At 54.2% G+C, this 16,900-nt stretch overlaps 1 protein-coding gene across 3 annotated transcripts in view; it reads right to left on the bottom strand.

The window, feature by feature from the left end:
• Positions 1-914: 914 nt before the first annotated feature.
• Positions 915-16,900, bottom strand: part of RIN3 (Ras and Rab interactor 3) — a 123,984-nt gene continuing 107,998 nt past the window's right edge. For 2 of the 3 annotated variants that reach the window (XM_081230316.1, XM_081230314.1), the window contains exons 8-10: positions 10,299-10,430; positions 5,022-5,185; positions 915-2,063 (exon numbers count right to left, since the gene is read on the bottom strand). In XM_081230316.1, coding sequence (XP_081086442.1) covers positions 1,743-2,063; positions 5,022-5,185; positions 10,299-10,430 — 617 coding nt within the window. In that variant the 3' untranslated portion in view covers positions 915-1,742. The remainder of the gene's footprint in view (positions 2,064-5,021; positions 5,186-10,298; positions 10,431-16,900) is intronic. The other variant, XM_081230315.1, reaches the window with a different exon arrangement.

The raw sequence follows: 16,900 nt of genomic DNA, 5'->3' as shown, positions 1-16,900 counted from the left end.
GGTGGTTGCTGCCCAGGGGTATAATCCAGGTGAGTCTAGCCGACCTGCCCTGGGCGCACCGCTCACTGCTGTTCACACTGGGGCTCCACGTGAGCTTCGTCTGTTTTGTTCTCTGCTGTTTCCCAGGGCCTAGAAGAGTGCTGACATTTAACAGGCACTCAGCAAACACATATTTTAATCAATGCTGGGGACGCAGACATGAAGGGTCCAAATTTGGTGGAGAAAGCAGAAATATCAACAGACAAATGCAATTTGATGAGCTATCTCTTGTGAGAGAGATGATCCGAGGGGGCTGGGGGACATAGACAAGGACTATCTGGCCAGTCTAGGAAGTCAGAGAAGGCTGACTTCCTCCAGGGGGAGGAGACGGGCTTTGAAGGATAAAGAGAGTTCGACCACGCAAAGACTATATAGAACGGTATTCCTGGGCTAGGAGGCAGAGGCAGGAATGATGGGAGGGAACCGTGGGTGGGAGGAGACAGGAGACGACCAGGCTGAGGGGCAGACAGGGGCCAGGGCCCGGGGGGCTGAGAGCATGCTGCCGATTCTGTCAAAACATAGGGCCCTCGGGCTTCCCTGGTGGCACAGTGGTCGGGAGTCCGCCTGCCGATGCAGGGGACGCGGGTTCGTGCCCCGGTCCGGGAAGATCCCACATGCCGCGGAGCGGCTGGGCCCGTGAGCCATGGCCGCTGAGCCTGCACGTCCGGAGCCTGTGCTCCGCATGGGAGAGGCCACGACAGTGAGAGGCCTGCGTACCGCAAAAACAAACAAACAAAACAACAACGACAAAAAAAAACATAGGGCCCTCGGTGGAAAGGAGGTGGTCTTCTGTACTCCACCTGGGAAGGGGATTAGGCTGTTAATGGGGGGCCTGGCTGGCTGAGCAGAGCTCTAGCCCGAGAGAAGGAGACGCCTTTTCAAAAAGGGCTTTTATTAAACACTCCCCACACGGTGCCTCTTGCCACAGGTGCCACAGCCCTGGGGTGCCCCCCAAGGCAACGGCCCTGTCAATGTCCCCCGTGGCCGAGGCTGTGCTCACCCACGTAGCCATGGAGCTGGCTTCACTTGGAGGTCCCAGTGCACATCTGGCTGCTCCTGGAGGGGCTTGGGAGCTGCGGCGGGGCTGTGGGTGCTGAGAGCCGAGCGCAGGCTCTTATGCAGGGATTGGGGGAGGGCTGTCTGCTCACACACCCTGAGATGCTCCTGAGATGCTGGGAGTGTCCAGAGCATCCCAGCTCCATCCTGCGGCAAGAGGGGCGTGGGAGCAGCTGGGGCCAGGCCACTCCTCCTGAGGATAGTCCTGGGGAAATGGGAAGCCCTCCCCTGGAAAGACTGAGGATCGGGTGGGCATGGGGGGCATGGGCAGAGGGACTGGCCTGAGGGGCTGTGTGTGAACAGGGGCCGGGCTTGGACTCTGCTTCAGGGGGCTGGAGAGTCCCTTCTCTCTCTGAGCCCGTTTCCCTTTCTGCCTAATGGAGAACGTGGCCTCTAGGGGGCTATGACTCTCCTACAGGAAGCACGCTGGGGGCCACTGAGCACGTTGCTTAAGTGCCACGTTGGTCTACGCGCGCTCAGTGGGTTGCGAGCACGTGTGACGTGTGGGCATCCCTGCTGGGAGAGTGTGTGCGTGCGTGTGTGGGTGTGGCTGAGTGTGAGTGTGTGGGGGGAGGGCGCGGGCCGGGTCTTCTGACGGCTTCTCCGCCTGGGTGAACACTGCCTTTGGAGGGGCTGCAGCCCCGGGCTCACAGGAAGTTGGGCTCCCGCACCACGAGGCAGGGCGGGCCCCCGCTGCCCCCGCCGCCGTCCAGGGGCCGGTACACAAAGTGGAAGTCGCGCTTGGGCTCGCTCCGCAGCAGGTAGCCCTTGATGCGGTGCGGCAGCGCCTCGTCGGCCAGCTGGAAGCAGCGCCCGTCCACCAGCACGAAGAGCCGGTGGTCCTGGGGCTGCACCACCTCGAACTTCTCCGCGCACTGAGCGCACAGAGCCTCGGCCAGCGTGTCCGCCCGCGACGCCAGCGTCCGCGACTGCTGCTCGGGCTCCAGGTACGACACGCAGATGAAGTCCTACGGGGCGAGATGCAGGGGGCGTGGGTCACCGGCGGGGCCAGGCCGGCGTCGGGTCTCACCCCCGTCCCGATGCTGGGAGCTCGGACAGGAGTGAGGAGCTGCGTGGTCTTGAGCAAGTCCTTTGTCCTCTCTGTAGAGAGCGGATGGATGGCAGGAAGGGTCGTGAGGCTGGCAGTCGGGGCACCTGCAGCTGACCCTGCTGTGTGATCTCAGGCAAGGGCCTTCCCTCTCTGAGCCTCAGCTCTCGATGGGGCCGACCGTTCCAGGTCAGTGGGTTGACTTGCAGTCTCGGCAATGAGTGAGAGCGCCCGCCCCCTAGTGGCCAGTCCACGGGCTCGCCATCATTTATTCATCTGTCACTCACTTTCTCATCTCTTCCTCCCTGAGCCCCTCTTCGTCCCAGGCGCTATGCTGGGCACGCAGGGCAGCATAAATAAAACCAGAGGTTCAGACCCACCCCCAGCATCCATGGCTCAGCTGAGGCAGCTAAAGCAGGTTTAACAGTTCAGGCCTTAGGGCTGGAAGAGCCTGGGGGTGAGAAGCGTGGTGTTCCGAGGGGGAGCAGGCAGGCAGGGAAGGGCGGGGGAGAAGACTTAGGGGAAAGGGACTGGGGAGCTGGGCCTGAAGGATGGGGGCTTCAGGACAGGTGGAGGAGCTGCAACTCATAAGCTACGTGGGCAAGGGTGAAGCGATGCCTGCGAGGCTGGGGATGGGAGCATTCGCACAGAACAGCACACTCACACCTTCCTCCACCAGAGATGGTGGAAGGAGTCCCTGCCTGGCTTTGAATCTGCTCCCCCTGCGTGACCTACACCTCTCTGAGCCTCCATTTCCTCAACTGTCAACCGGGGATAAAACCAGTCCTTACTCCGTGGCTGTGAGGAAGCACATAAAACTAGCTCAGAGCCTGGAAGAGTCCCCCTTCCCCCAAGGATCCAGAGGACGGGTAGGAAGTGGTGTGTGCAGGGTTGCCCCCTTGTGGAAGGATGGTGACAGCACAGCCGTCTCCTGATGAGGAGGAGGACTATGAGGGCGATGACCACTTCAGAATGGTGGTAATTATGGCTGCAGAGTAGTGAGTGCATGTGCAGGGCAGGCTCTGTGTCAAGAGTCTTTCTTCCGGGAGAGGAAAGCCCACCCACTTCCTTGGGTCTCAGTGGCTGCCTGTGCTCTCCTTGTCCCCCGTTAGGCCTCCCAAGGGCCCTTTACACCTGATGACTGTCAAGCTCTGGGCTTTCACTCCCAGGGGAGGGATTTAGGGCATGGGGTGCAGAAGAGGCACTGGGGGAGGAGGAAGAGGGTGGTGACCTCCCCATACCCCAGAAAGAGTGCTGAGAAGACTCCTCATCCCAAGCCTCTTCCTGAGCTTTGCCTCCCTAAGTGGGAGGCACTGATGCTCTGCCTGGCTCAGGCCTGGGAATCCACAGGGTGGAAGCAAGAAGTAAGGAATGCCTGGGTCAGGCTTGGACCAAGAGTGTCCATATCCCAAGAGCTGGTGGAGGGACAGCTGTCCCAGGAGGCGGTGGGGAGTGGTGGTGTGCTGGAGCTGGCACTTGCCAACTCATGCTGGCTCATACCCGCTTCCCAACTCCAAGTTCAGTGATGCCAAGTTAGTAGCTTGAAATCAGCCATGGTGGGAGCATTTATACCATGGAAATCGACAGAAGCTGAGATCAGAGGGTTTTCTTTTTCCCTCCCCAGAGACCCAGTTACTAAACATTATCAAGACACCACTGATTAGAGGAGAGGGGACATCAGCTTGGCCGCCTAGGACAGGTACTGGGGAGGCAGAGTTCAAATAGTCCAGGGTCCCCCTGTGCTGATAGGAAAACTGAGTCCCAGAGAGGGCAGACACTGCTCGGGGTCACACAGCAAGCTAGTACAGAGCTGGGTCCATACCTTGAGCCTCTTGCCCCCCCGGCCTGGGCTCTGCTGGTTACAGAAGGGCCATCTGGAAAGCCAGGCATGGGGTTCAGGTCCAGTGAGCTCCCGGGTGTCAGGTAAGTGAGTCTGTAGAGCTATTTGCAGCTCTGGATCGCAGCCTGGCTCACTGTCCTAACTCTGGCCATTCTGCATGCACCCCAGTCTCACTTTGTCTCAGGCCCTGGGCTTGGGACCCCTAAGACATGTGAGCAATGGGCCCTGCTCTCTCTCTCAGGGTGATAGCTTCATACATAGATGGCATGTATGAGGAGGGCATCTAACCCAGGCCACAGGGAATGAGGGGCAGGAGGGGGTGTCAGGGAAGGCTTCTCAGAGGAGGGGCTATTGGAGAAACTGAGGATGGGCAGTGGCAGCCGGTGAGGAAGGGGAGATGGACCAGTATGGGCAGAGGCTAAGCCCGAGGGAGTTGAGCACAGTGTGTTCAGGGAATTAGAGGCAGCTGATTTGATGCAGCCTGGGGGTGTGTGGGATAATGGGGGGGGGGCGGGGGGGAGGAGTCTGGCCACCAATGGCTTGAATACTGAGTTTGTACAGAGAGGTGGGGAGGGACGGGTGGCTGGATTAGAGGGGGTAGGCTTGGGGCAGGGGGACCCCTGGCAGCTGCTGCCTTTGTCCAGGCACAAGGGGGCAAGGCTGTAGATCAGCTCGTGGGCTTCTCGCTGGGACGACTTACTGTTCACATCTCCAGCCCTAACAGCCTGCTGGGACATCACAGGTGCTAAGGAAGAGTGGATAGATGTCCCATATCCCTACCATGTTTGCCCACCGAGGTCTGCTGATACTTTTGTAGTCTCCACCCCTTAACTTCCACTCCCATCCCCCAACCGCCACTGGGCTGGGCACACGCTGGCAGGTGAGAGCCGGTGCCTTCGCCTCCCACGTGAACGCCCCTGGGGGCTGGGCTGGCCGGCCAGAGCAGCCAGTCGGCGTCAGGCTTGTTAGCCGGCGGGCAGTAGGGATGGTCTGGGCAAGGTCCGCCGGCCCCCTCCCACCCTCGGTCCCAGGCGTCACCTGCACGGAGGAGCGGGAGGCCCGGGCCTTGTTGAGCGTGCGCCGGCGCTCCCAGCGGTGGATGGAGTCCTGCACCTCCACGCTCAGCTGCCGGGTCACCGTGATCTTGTCGTAGTTCTTGATGTGCTCCAGGGCCCCGTAGGTGGTGGTCAGATAGTAGGAACCTGCGGCGGGAAAGGGTGTGGAGGCTGAGCCAGGACCACCTCCGCCCACCCCCAAAGGGAGGGGGCTGGTCCCAGCTCGGCCCGCCCCGCCCACCTCTCTAAGCCCCACCCATCGTCGCTGCAAGGAGGCGCCTGCCGCCCCGTTAGTCACCGGCCCAACTTCGGCTCTGTGCCCACCGCAGCCTCACAAGCTTCCTCAAGTCCAGCCCTGATCTGTACGGCCCTGATCAAAGCTTGTTCCTTTTGGGACGTAACTCTTGCTTGTATTTAAGTGATGTTTTAAAATGAGTTTTTAGTTTTACAATGAGCTTTACAATGTAAAGATACACAAGAACCACAGATGTCTTTAGGGTGGGGAAAGGGGTGCCTTGGAGACATGGGTGGGTGGGAGACTCCTCATTGTATGTGTCGTATATACCCTATTTTAAAAAACGACTTAAAAATATGTGGAGAAAATTTTAATTACGGTCATACTATCACACACTATTTTTTAAAGATTTAAGGAAAGTAGAAACTTTGATTCGTTTATTTCTCCATTTCTTTTTACCTTAAGTTAATTCACACATATTCCTAATACCTAATGTTTCCTAATTTAAGCTTTGAAATACTTCAGACTACAAACTTTACATGAAGTTTTAAGGTAAAAGATAATAATTTGCACAGATGCTTACAAGTTTACTCTCCTTGGCTTGTTGGAGGCTTTGGTTAAAATGTTTGAGAAGCACTAGCCTTGTTTCGCCCCTCACTCTAGAGGGGGCGGGGTGCCTTGGCCAAGGTCTTGCAGTGCTTCCCTGGGCCTCCTTCCCACTCACCAAGCCTCTCCCCAGCCCTTTGGGTACCAGGGCAATGAGTTTTGACATGAGGCCCATCTGCTAGCGAGCCACCCAAATCCCATCTTCTCTTTCTTCCTAATTAACTGAACTCACTTTTGTGGGGGTAAAGCAGCACTCAACTGACAATGCTCACTTCCTAGATCCTCTTGTAGTTCAGGGTAGAGGGCAGGAGACCCCGTTCTGGCTACTTAGATGTAAGTGGAAGTCCCTGAGTGGTGCTTTCAGGAAAGCCTTTTGCAAGGGACAGACGCAGTTAGTGTATCCCTTCTGGTTTTTGCCTCTCCCCCCTTCCTCTTTTCTGGAACACAGAGGTGAGCCTGGAGGCACAGCAGCTGTTTGTGATCGGAGGTGACAGGCACAACGACAAAAGTTCACATCCTAAAGAGAATGGAAAGAGCTGGGTCTACGATTTCCTGATGGCGGGGCTAAAAACTGCCACCATTATCAGCTGCTTACCCCAGGACTTCCTGATGCAAGAGACAAACCAGTCCCTCACTCTGAGTTAAAGCATTATTAGTTACATCGTGAATTACGTGCAGCCCAAGGCATTCCTAACTGCTCCACTGGATGAAGCTGTCTACATATTCCTACAAATTTCACAGCCAGTATGGGAAAAGTTCATACCCTGACGGGGGTGGGCGGGGGATGAGATAAAGGGGTTTATTGCCACAGGATCACTCACCCTTTCACGGCAGTGTAGGAAGAAGACACTTTCTGAAATAGGTATATCAAGGCCAACATGGAACTTGGCTTGGTGTCCCTTATCAGAGAAGGGCCAGCAGACCTCTCATGGGTCTCCTTTTCCCACCCAGCTCAAAGCCTGTGTGTGCAAGAAGACTTCCTTGGTGCCTCCAGCTCTTGCCGGCAGAGAGCCCTGTCCTCTAGTTGGCATTCCCCCATGGTCCTGTTTCCCATCGTGATCACATCCCCCTGGCTGGGAAGGGAGGAGCTGAGTGCAATGTGCTGACTGCGAATGGTCAGTTTTGGAGTCAGAGAGCAGGGTTTAGGTCTCAGCCTTCAGCAGAGAGCCCTGTGCTCTCAGGTGAGTTAGTGTCCTCTATGCTTCCATTTCCTCATCTGCAAAATCCATAATGTTGTGGAAAGTAAATGAGATGAATACACATAAAGTGCAGTGCTAGGTAACATGTGAGTATTGCACGGTGGTTAGGTGACCTAAGGGAGCTGCTCTGGAGGTTCCCCACGCTCTTGGGCAAAGGGGAGGAACTCTAAGCCCTGCCAGTGCAGTCCTGCCTGCTCAAGCCCTGCTTTTTTTACAGCCTCCTGGCTCTCCCAGTAGACTTCCCTTGGACTTGGGGTCCTGCAGTTCCCGCCATGACCACTAGGTGGCAGGCAACTCCTCGCACTGTGAGTTTTGGAGTCGAGTGTTCTCTTCAGGGAGAGGGTGCTGTCCATTGATGGGAACACCTCATTGCCTCTCTTAAGAGATTACTAGCCCAGGATGGCCAGCTGTCAGCCAGGGTGCAGACGGGATGTGGGTAAAGGAATCTATGAGGGTGCTTCTGGAGAGGTTTGTATTTTGAGCTGGCTCCAGCCAGGTGCCCAGCAGCCGCCTGGGTCTCCCATCTGCCCTGTAATTGCCCAGAGTGGTGGGAGCTGCAGAGAGAGGGGTCAGGGTCCCATCAACCCAGTGTTCAGGTCCTCTCTACTTCTTACGGGAAGTCCCTGATGGCTCACTCTCCAGAAGCCTGCTGCAAAAAAGTGGGACCCAGTCACAATCTTTGCCAAATTCCAGCATGTGGAACCAGTTGGAAGAACGTGACGGTCTTGCAGGCTTTTTGGTGAATGCAGATCTGTTTGTTCAGACTGTGAAACACAAGAAGGCAGAGGCCCGCTCCATCTCTCATCCTCCCCCCAGCTGCCTCTGTAGAAGGTGCTCAGATGGTCTGAAAACCCCAAATCTAGCTCAATGCCTTCCCTTTTCCAAGCCAGAGAGGTTAAGTAACTTGCCCAAGGTCTCCAGCCGATCAGAGGCAGAACTGGGACCAAATCCAGCCTCCAAACTGCTCTTTCTTCTACACTCTGTGTTAGTTCTCCTTTTAGGATGGAGTAACAAGTTCTCAAGAGCAGGGACTCCCCAGGGGCCTGCCCTTGTCGCGGGCATGTCTGACTGCAGGGCACCACGGGCGGGGACTGGCCAGCAGGGGCTCTGCTTCTCCCCCCCCACCCCCCTCGTCGCCTCCCAGGCAAGCCCCTCTTTTCACTGCACCTCAGAGGCTTTGGTGACGGAGCACCCTGTGGGCCACCACCCAGCACAGACAGGAGGGTGAAGCTGGGGAAACTCGGGAACACTGCCCGCCTGGCGCCCTGTCCTCCTGCTCTTGGGCCCAGATATGTCTAGATAGAGGTCTACCAGCTGGCAGACTTGGGTGGAAGCTCCTGCCCATGCTGGAGACCCCCAAGTCATCCTTTTGTCAGAGTCCAACACCTGTGAGGCTGGGCTGTCCTGGCTGCTGGGACCTTCCACCCTGGCTATGGGCGTAGGAAGAGAGAGAGGCACCCATGCCACACAGCCCACCTCCTGGTGTGTGCAGCATGGTCCTCAGAGCTGCCCTGGGCAGGGTCTGCTGGGAGGGGCGGTACGTGGTGGCATGCGAGGCTCTGCCCCGCCATCTTTTCTTCCAGGAAACACCCCATAGATCGCTTAGAAATTTCCCCACAGGTCCAGAGGTGGGGTGGGGGCTCTGACTCTTAAGTCTAAAAGGGGCAGGCTGCAGGGTATTCAGGCAGCTTTGGGTCAGAAAGTGTGAAATGTTTAAGATCTTTATGTGTTCATTTGTACTTGGCTTCCCTCAAAAATACTTAATGGAGTCCTATACATAACATAGAAAAGCAACAAGGATTTACTACTGTGTAGCACAGAGAACTATATTCAATATCTTATAATAACCTATAATGGAAAATAATCTGAAGAACATATATATAACTGAATCACTTTGCTGTACACCTGAAACTAACACAATCTTGTAAATCAACCATACTTCAATTTTAAAAAATACTTAATGTAGCCCCAAACAGACTAGCTCTCCTGCCTGCAGGACCTCAGCTTTCCCACCCGAACCCCCTGTGGGTTTCAGGAACAGGAAGAAGGATCGCAGGAGGTTATGGCAGGATTGGGGTGGGGGGCTTCAGGTCCATAAGGAGAGGGTAATTGGGCCAAGGATGTCCCTGTCCTGTCCCTGTTCGCCACTGCGCCTGGCCTGGAGTCCCGTCTGGCAGCAAGGAGGCAGGCTGTGGATGGAACAGGAGCCACGGCGGCCAGGGCAGGGCTGACCGCTGCCAGAGAGCCAGCCAGTGCTGAGCCCCACAGCCTTGCTCCATCCTTCCACCCGCCAAAGGGCTCTGTCCCTGACACTCTCTATGACCCTACAACAATCCACGGGGGCGGGCCAGTCCTGCACAGCTTTACACGCTCCCCTGAGCTTCCAAGAACTCACAGAACCAGCCACGTCATACGGTCCCCCCCCAGAGACCAACACAGTCTAAAAATGCAAACAGATGCAAAGAGGGCCAGCTTATCTCAAGAACCACGAAACCCAAAGGGGCCACTGGGGGCCTAAGAGTCTCTTCACCCTTTTGGGGGTAGTGTCTCAGAGGGAGCTTGGGGCTCCCTCAGAACTGCTATCTGGGCTGCATCTCAGGGATTCTTGGTGGAGGGGTGGCCGAGGCTAAGTGTATGGGGTGAAGTGGTAGGAAGGAGGAAAGGGAAGGGAAGGTGAGGGTGGGACAAATTACACCCCTGCCATCATCCTACAGGAGAGTGCATGGCCTCTTGCCCATACCACAGCATTACCCTCCTCCCACTGACGGGTACCTGGCCCAGATCTGGCTGAGTCCCCAGGGCCACCCCTGTCTAAGAGCTGACCATTGTCCCCTTATTCTGTACACTGCCAGCAACTGCTGTTCCCTCTGTGAAGACTGCCTCTCCCCCTTCTTTATCTGACTGGCCCCTATTTATCCTTCAATGCTCAGCTCAGGCATCACCTCCTCCAGGAAGCCTTCCCTGATTGCACAGCCTGAGTAACGTGCTCTGGTACTCTCTGGGCTTCCCTTGTCTAGCATAGGTGCCAAGGTCTCTTTACTGGCCCAGCTCCCCTGCTAGTCTGTGAGTCCCCCAGGACAGGGGCTGTGTCCCAGGGCTTAGTGGAGTCTGGCATCCAGGAGGTGCTTGTTGGGCCCTCCAGCCAGCCTTTCGTGTGGCTGGGTCAGCAATGGGCGATGGGCCCCAGGGTTCCGGAGATGGGCCTGGGGTGGTGACTCACCCTCCCCCAGCTGCAGGGCAGGGTCCATGAGCTCCATCATGTACTCCACGTTGAGAAGCATCTCCGTGAGATTGCTGCGGGCCAGCACGTACATGAGCACCGGCAGGAAGTCGTCTGCCCCGTAGGACTTCCCTGGGAGAGGAAGGAGGCAGAAGGTGGTGAGTGTGAGGCTCTCCCTGTGAGCCGCTCCCTGCCCAGGGCAAGGGGACGGTGATTTGCTGGGTGGGGGGTGGTCACCCCTGGAAGAGGAACCTTCCTGTTTTCTCCTGACTCTCATGACAGGGGGCGACCCTGGGATCAGCCTGGTTGGGAGGCCTGAGACACAGTCTGGGTTTAGGAAGAAGGAACCGAGAGAAGTGCCCTCTGCTGCGTGGGCAAGACCCAGCCCCTTCCCCTTTCCCAGCTCTTCCTCTGAAACACCTTCAGTCAAGTTCACGTCACACTTATTCATGGAAGCACACAGAAGCAGATGTTTGTCTAACATTGACGTCTTTTGGGAACCACACCTCTCCACTTGCAAAAGTGAAGCTCTCCCTCGACCAGATGCTACCAGGCCTAAAGTTTCCCCTCCAACCTTCATTCTTTTGGGTTAAGCAGTGCCCTTTCCCTAGGGTTTCTTCTAAAACGTAAATACCTCTGAAAGGACTAACTTATCACGACTGCTTTTGTGGGAGATATTCCCCGGGGCTCGGAGCCTCTTGACAGTAATAGATACCTTGGGGAAGGAAGTGGGTGGAGATGGGCCTAAAAGATGCCCTGATGGCCTTTCACGTTTTTTGAGAGAATGAAATGAGAAAAAGAATATGAAAGTGATTCGGTACCCATGGAGCGCAATGGAAAAGTGAGCTATTATTGACATCTCTGTTCTGCTTTCTCAGGCGGCCTCAGTTTTTCCACCTGTAAAATGAATCGGCTGATGGGGTTGGTAACACACAGCACTGAAAAGCAGAGTCAGACCCGGACTCCTTACCAGCTGTAAGACTGTGGGCTAAGTGTTCTAACCACTCTGAGCCTGCATTTCTAGACACATGTGAACCAACACAGACAGCATGACATCCAGTGGGGTTTTGGTGAGAATTCTAGGAAATGATGTACAGTGGAGTGCTCCTATACCGCCTCCACGGAAATGCCCACTACGGAAGAATGTCGTCCCTCTTATTCCAGCTCTGTGTTCTGAGCTCTCTGATCATTTCTTTCAAGGTTCTTGTGCCTCTGTGCACAGAATTAGTCAGTTTTGGAGAACATCTTCCATAAACCTTTATGAGCCTGAGACACGACTAGAGTTCCTGGGGAAAGATTATTTTGTGCCTGCCGTTGTCTTCCATGTTGCTAATTTAATCATTAGAATTCTGGCACACGGGAGATTCTTTTCTTGTTTGATTTATGAATTAGGGAACAAGGCATGTCCGGCAGCATGGATGTGAAACAGTTCTGTGCCTTCTGGAATTCACCTATAACTCATGCATTGGTTAAGAGCTGATTGAATTTTTACTCCGCCTCCAAGAATACCAATTTTTTCTTGGTATTGTATTAAGAGCTCACCCCAAAATACAATCAGGCAAGTTCATTGGCTTTTGAGCAGTAGTTCTCAACCAGGGTGATTTTGCCCTTCAGGGGCCATTTCTCAATGTCTGGAGTTGCTTTTGCGACTGGCATAGAGGCCAGGGATGCTGCTAAACATCCTACAGTGCACAGGACAGCCCTCCGTAAAGATGAATTACTCAGTCCCCACATGTCTAGAGTGCTAAGGTGAGAAACCCTGCTTGAAGGGACAGTGACGTCCAGCCAGAAGGATGGTCCAGCTCCAGCCCAAGGTCTGAGGACTTAGAGAGATGGGGAAGGAAGCCCTCTGGACTGCGGCTCTGTGCGCGGTGGGGATGGAAAGTGCTTTGCCCTTTTCTTCTTCTCCCCAAGCCCTTCTTGAGAATCTCGGCTGATTCTCAGGAAGGGCTTTGGGGCCCATCTCCTTGGTTCCATGACACGGCGTTCAGCTAGCCCACTGCAGGGGACTCCTTCGACCCAGGTCTGTCACTCCAACGACCGGTGAGCACTTCCTCTCCGTCTCCCCAGTACACAGAGCACGCACGGCAGAGGTGGTGCTGGGTGAGTGAATGAATGAATGCTGAGCTCCCAGCAAGAGCTCAGAGCCCGGGGCCTGGCGCTGACTCGGATGGGCCTCTATACAGACTCCAGGAGCCCTTTCCCCATTAGGGGGAACTCAGAACGACAACTTGCAACTCAGAATGGCATTCTGCCACCATCACACTCCCATGGGACAGCCCCCCCCCCCCCCGCCCCGTGCTGAATCTCGGTTGAACTCCTCGGGCACTTTCACTCCTCCGTGCCTTTGCACACACGGTTTCCCTCTGCCTGGACTGCCCTCCCTACCTTCCCTTACTAACTTCTCCTGGCCCTCCCACATCCTCAAGCACAGGTGGATGGTTCCTGCTCTAGTGCCCATACCCTTGACTGTTTCAGAGCCTGCCCTTTTCCTTGGATTGTGGACTCCCTGAAGGCAGGGCTGGAGGCTGTGTGAGCTTGGGCAAGTCACTTAACCTCTCTGAGCCTCTGCCCCATCACTGCCTTCCCAGTCACCAGCACAGGGCTTGGGATGTAGGACACTGACAGTGAGCTGAACTGGACCCACATGTGCTCCCACCAGGCACCACTCTGTCTTGCCCATGGTTGGGGCCATGATCAAGGAAGCTAGGATCCATTATGGGCCTTAGACAGTGGTGTGATGGGAATCCTTAACAACCGGCTCTCCAAAGGAAAAAAAAAAGCTCTGATTTGCAGCATTTGCCAATTTGCATGGCATAAATCTTTCCACAGTGGCCGACTTCAAGCTACCAACATGAACATGGAGCGGGGAAGAGATGCAGACGGCTGTCTCCCATGAGATGGTTTGTATCATCGCTGACTTAGCACACCAGTGGCCTTGGATTCATCAAGTCCAACCTCACTGTGAGGAAACTGAGGCTCAGGGATGGGAGAAATTTGCTCCAGGCCCCACAGCTGGTCAGCAGAATCTGGGTCTCTCTTCCCTGATGTGGTGAGAAATGCCCACACAGGATCTCTGACCTGAGAGCTATTTGTGGACAAACATTAGCTTTAAGCATCATTTAAATGCACTGGTTCCCACCCGATATCCTAGGGATAATTAGGGCTGCATTCTCCTTCCCTGAAGCCTGGAGCCCAAGGCTTAGGGCTCGGGGCTCAGCCCTGCACACAGTGGGGCCTCAGGCAGCAGCACTGGGAGGCTGGGGCACAGCTACAAAATAATTCACCTGTGGTCGAAACATCTGTCTTGCGTGGATCAGAGATCGCATCCATCAGGCTGTACCTCTGAAAGGCCTGCTGGGCTGCAGCCTGCATTTCCTGCTGATTCCTGCTTTCTTTTTGCCAAAGTCACATCTGTTTTCCATCTGTAGATGTTGGGGGAGCCGATTACATTTTAAAGAGCTGGCTGGGGGCCTTATGCGTGTTTCATAAGCTGGGGGATTTTGGAGAAGAGCTCTGATAAAAATGAGCTAAAGCGTGCACACCTGGGTCACACAAACCGTGAGGACACTGGATTAGGAGGCCCCCGACTCGGCCACTTAACCAGCTGTGTGATCTGGGGCCACTACCTCTGAGCCTCTCTTTTCTTATCTGCAAACCAGAGGTAATAACAAAACTCAGTCTGTTACTGAGAGCCCTTGTGAGCGTCGAACAAGTGGCTGGATTAAAAATAAAGTTTTGTCTTCTAGGAAGCATTTTCTAAAAGAGGGGCTGGCAATTTTTTTTCCGTAAAGGGCTGGATAGTAAATATTTTTAGTTTCATGGGCCACATGGTCTCCGTCCCAACTCTTCGACTCAGCCATTGTACAAAAGCAGCCAGGGACACCGTGTAAATGAATGAACGTGGCTGTTTCAATAAAAATTTATTTACGAAATCAGGTGGCAGGCCAGAGTTGGCCTGCAGATCCCGATCTAGAGGAAAGAATCTATCTTCTTATCATAACTGCCCCTTGGAATGTGTTGGCTGGGCTCTTACTGAAAGTGGGTGTGGCTGGTGCAACCATCCTGGGGCAGCACACAGCTCACGACTGTGATCTGCTTTGGCCCTAACCCTCTGCCACGATTCCCACCTGAAGCCACTTCCTTCCTCCAGGAAGTTTTAACCCAAGACCCCCACTCCCCACCAGCTAGGTTCAGTGCCCTTATAATGGGTTTCCCTGGGCTTGTCATTGAAGAATGGAAAAACAAATCCATGTTAACTCAGAGAGGCCTCCCCTGACTTCCCAACCCAGAACAGCAAACTCCTTCACACTCCCCAGACCGCTTAGCCTGTTTTATTCATTCTAGTGGCCTGTTTCAGCATCTGGTGATATATTTTGTATTTCTGTTTCCTTGTTTATTAGCTGTCTCTCCCCACGTAATGAAAGCTTTATGAGGGCAGGGACTTTATCGTGCTCACTGTTTATATCCGATGCCTCAACAGTAGTAGGTGTTTAATAAATATACTTGCTAAATAGGGCTTCCGTGGTGGTGCAGTGGTTGAGAATCTGCCTGCTAATGCAGGGGACACGGGTTCAAGCCCTGGTCTGGGAGGATCCCACATGCTGCAGAGCAACTAGGCCCGTGAGCCACAACTACTGAGCCTGCGCGTCTGGAGCCTGTGCTCCGCAACAAGAGAGGCCGCGACAGTGAGAGGCCCACGCACTGCGATGAAGAGTGGCCCCCACTTGCCACAACTAGAGAAAGCCCTCGCACAGAAATGAAGACCCAACACAGCAAAAATAAATAAATTAATTAATAAACTCCTACCCCCAACATCTAAAAAATAAATAAATAAATAAATATACTTGCTAAATGAATGAATGAATATCATTTATCTCACTGCATGGTTGTCACCTGTTGAATGCTCTGTTTTTCCACTTGAACTGTGACCATCCTAAAAACAGGGGCTGGGTTTTCCTGTTAACATCCATACTGTCAATAAATGTTTGTTGAACTGTTGAATGAATGAACTTATCTGATAAAAACACAGGATGGCAGGAAGTAGAAAGCCTCTAGAACAGGAGGTTTTAAATTTACTTTTGCAGTGGAATCCTTTCGTTAAGGGGTATCTTATATGGAACTTGGCTGCTCTGGTTGATCAGAGTCGGACAGCAGGGCTGGTTTGCTGTTTCCCCTCCTCCCCAGCTCCCCCTGCAAGATGTCCCCAGTCCCTCGAGTCCCTCGAGAGTTCTCTGGGACCAGTTGGAAAACCACTGGTCTGGGCTTCCCTGGTGGCGCAGTGATTGAGAGTCCGCCTGCCGATGCAGGGGACACGGGTTTGTGCCCCGATCCGGGAAGATCCCACATGCCGCAGAGCGGCTGGGCCCGTGAGCCATGGCCGCTGAGCCTGCGCGTCCAGAGCCTGTGCTCCGCAATGGGAGAGGCCACAACAGTGAGAGGCCCGCGAACCGCAAAAAAAAAAAAAACCACTGGTCTAGTTTGAACTCCCAGCTGCACGGATGAAAGAGCTGGAGCCCGAGGGAGGGAGGTTCCCTGTAGTCTGTGACTGACGTGAGACCAGAAGCCAGCCTCTCTCCCACTGAGCTTCCCAAAGCGACCCTGTTGGGTTGTTTGTGCTTTTTGCAGATGCTGCTGAAGTCTCAGTTCTGCTTTGAGCAACACTGGATCCCTGAGGAAAGCACTCCAGCTCCCTGGGTTCCTCTTCGGAGAGCTCAGCCCACAAGCCAGTCAGCCACATAGGCTGTGGGTGCAGAGACCAGAAGCCAAAAGTCCCAACCTGGCTGGAAAATGCATGAAGTCACTGTGATTGGGCCTGGCCTCCCTGAGGTCATCTCTGACCCCAGGGCACCCTGGAGAGGCAGGAGAACACAGCAGTCCAGCACAGGACCTGGATCCAAGTCCCAGGGCCACCACTCACCTGCTCAGGTGTGACCCTGAGCTTACTGCTTCACCTTGCCAAGCCTCAGTTTCCTTGGCTGTAAAATGGGGATAACAACAGTGCCCACACCTCGTGGGGGTGGTTGTGATGTTTCAGTGACAAGACAGATAGAAAATGATTAACATGGTGCCTTCTGGGTTATTGGACTGTGAGAAATGTTACAGATGGTTATTATGCAAGACAGGAGGGTAACGTGGCTTCTAATCCTCAGAACATGACATCTTAGAGGTCCTGAACCCCATTTCTGTTGTGGGCATAAACACAAGGTTATGCTTTGTTTCCAGGCCTAGCACATATGTTCTCTGTCTGTCTCTCTCTGTCACCTGCATGTCGATGCCCAGGGGGACTTAGAAAGCCTCCCTCAGCCTGGATCCCGGGATGGCTATACGGAGCAGAACCCACTCCCCACTCCCCAGCCCTCCTCCATCCAGTTGGACTTCCATGCGTGAGAAATAAATTTGTACTGAGTTAGAGACTGAAGGGTTTATCTGTTATAGCAGAAAGTATTTCCTTAACTAATTATCTATTTACCTACCTATCTGTATCTATTTCAAAGAGACCAGATAGAAATCTACCACAATACTAATCATCTTTTTCTACAATAAACATTAGTGACTTTTGTCATCAGAAATCAGTTTAGATTTTTTTTTTTTTTTCGGTA

This window comes from Mesoplodon bidens (assembly GCF_964165515.1).
Source record: "Mesoplodon bidens genome assembly, chromosome: 3".
NCBI classification, from domain to species: Eukaryota; Metazoa; Chordata; class Mammalia; order Artiodactyla; family Ziphiidae; genus Mesoplodon; species Mesoplodon bidens.
This window is presented reverse-complemented; position numbering and strand designations above follow the sequence as displayed.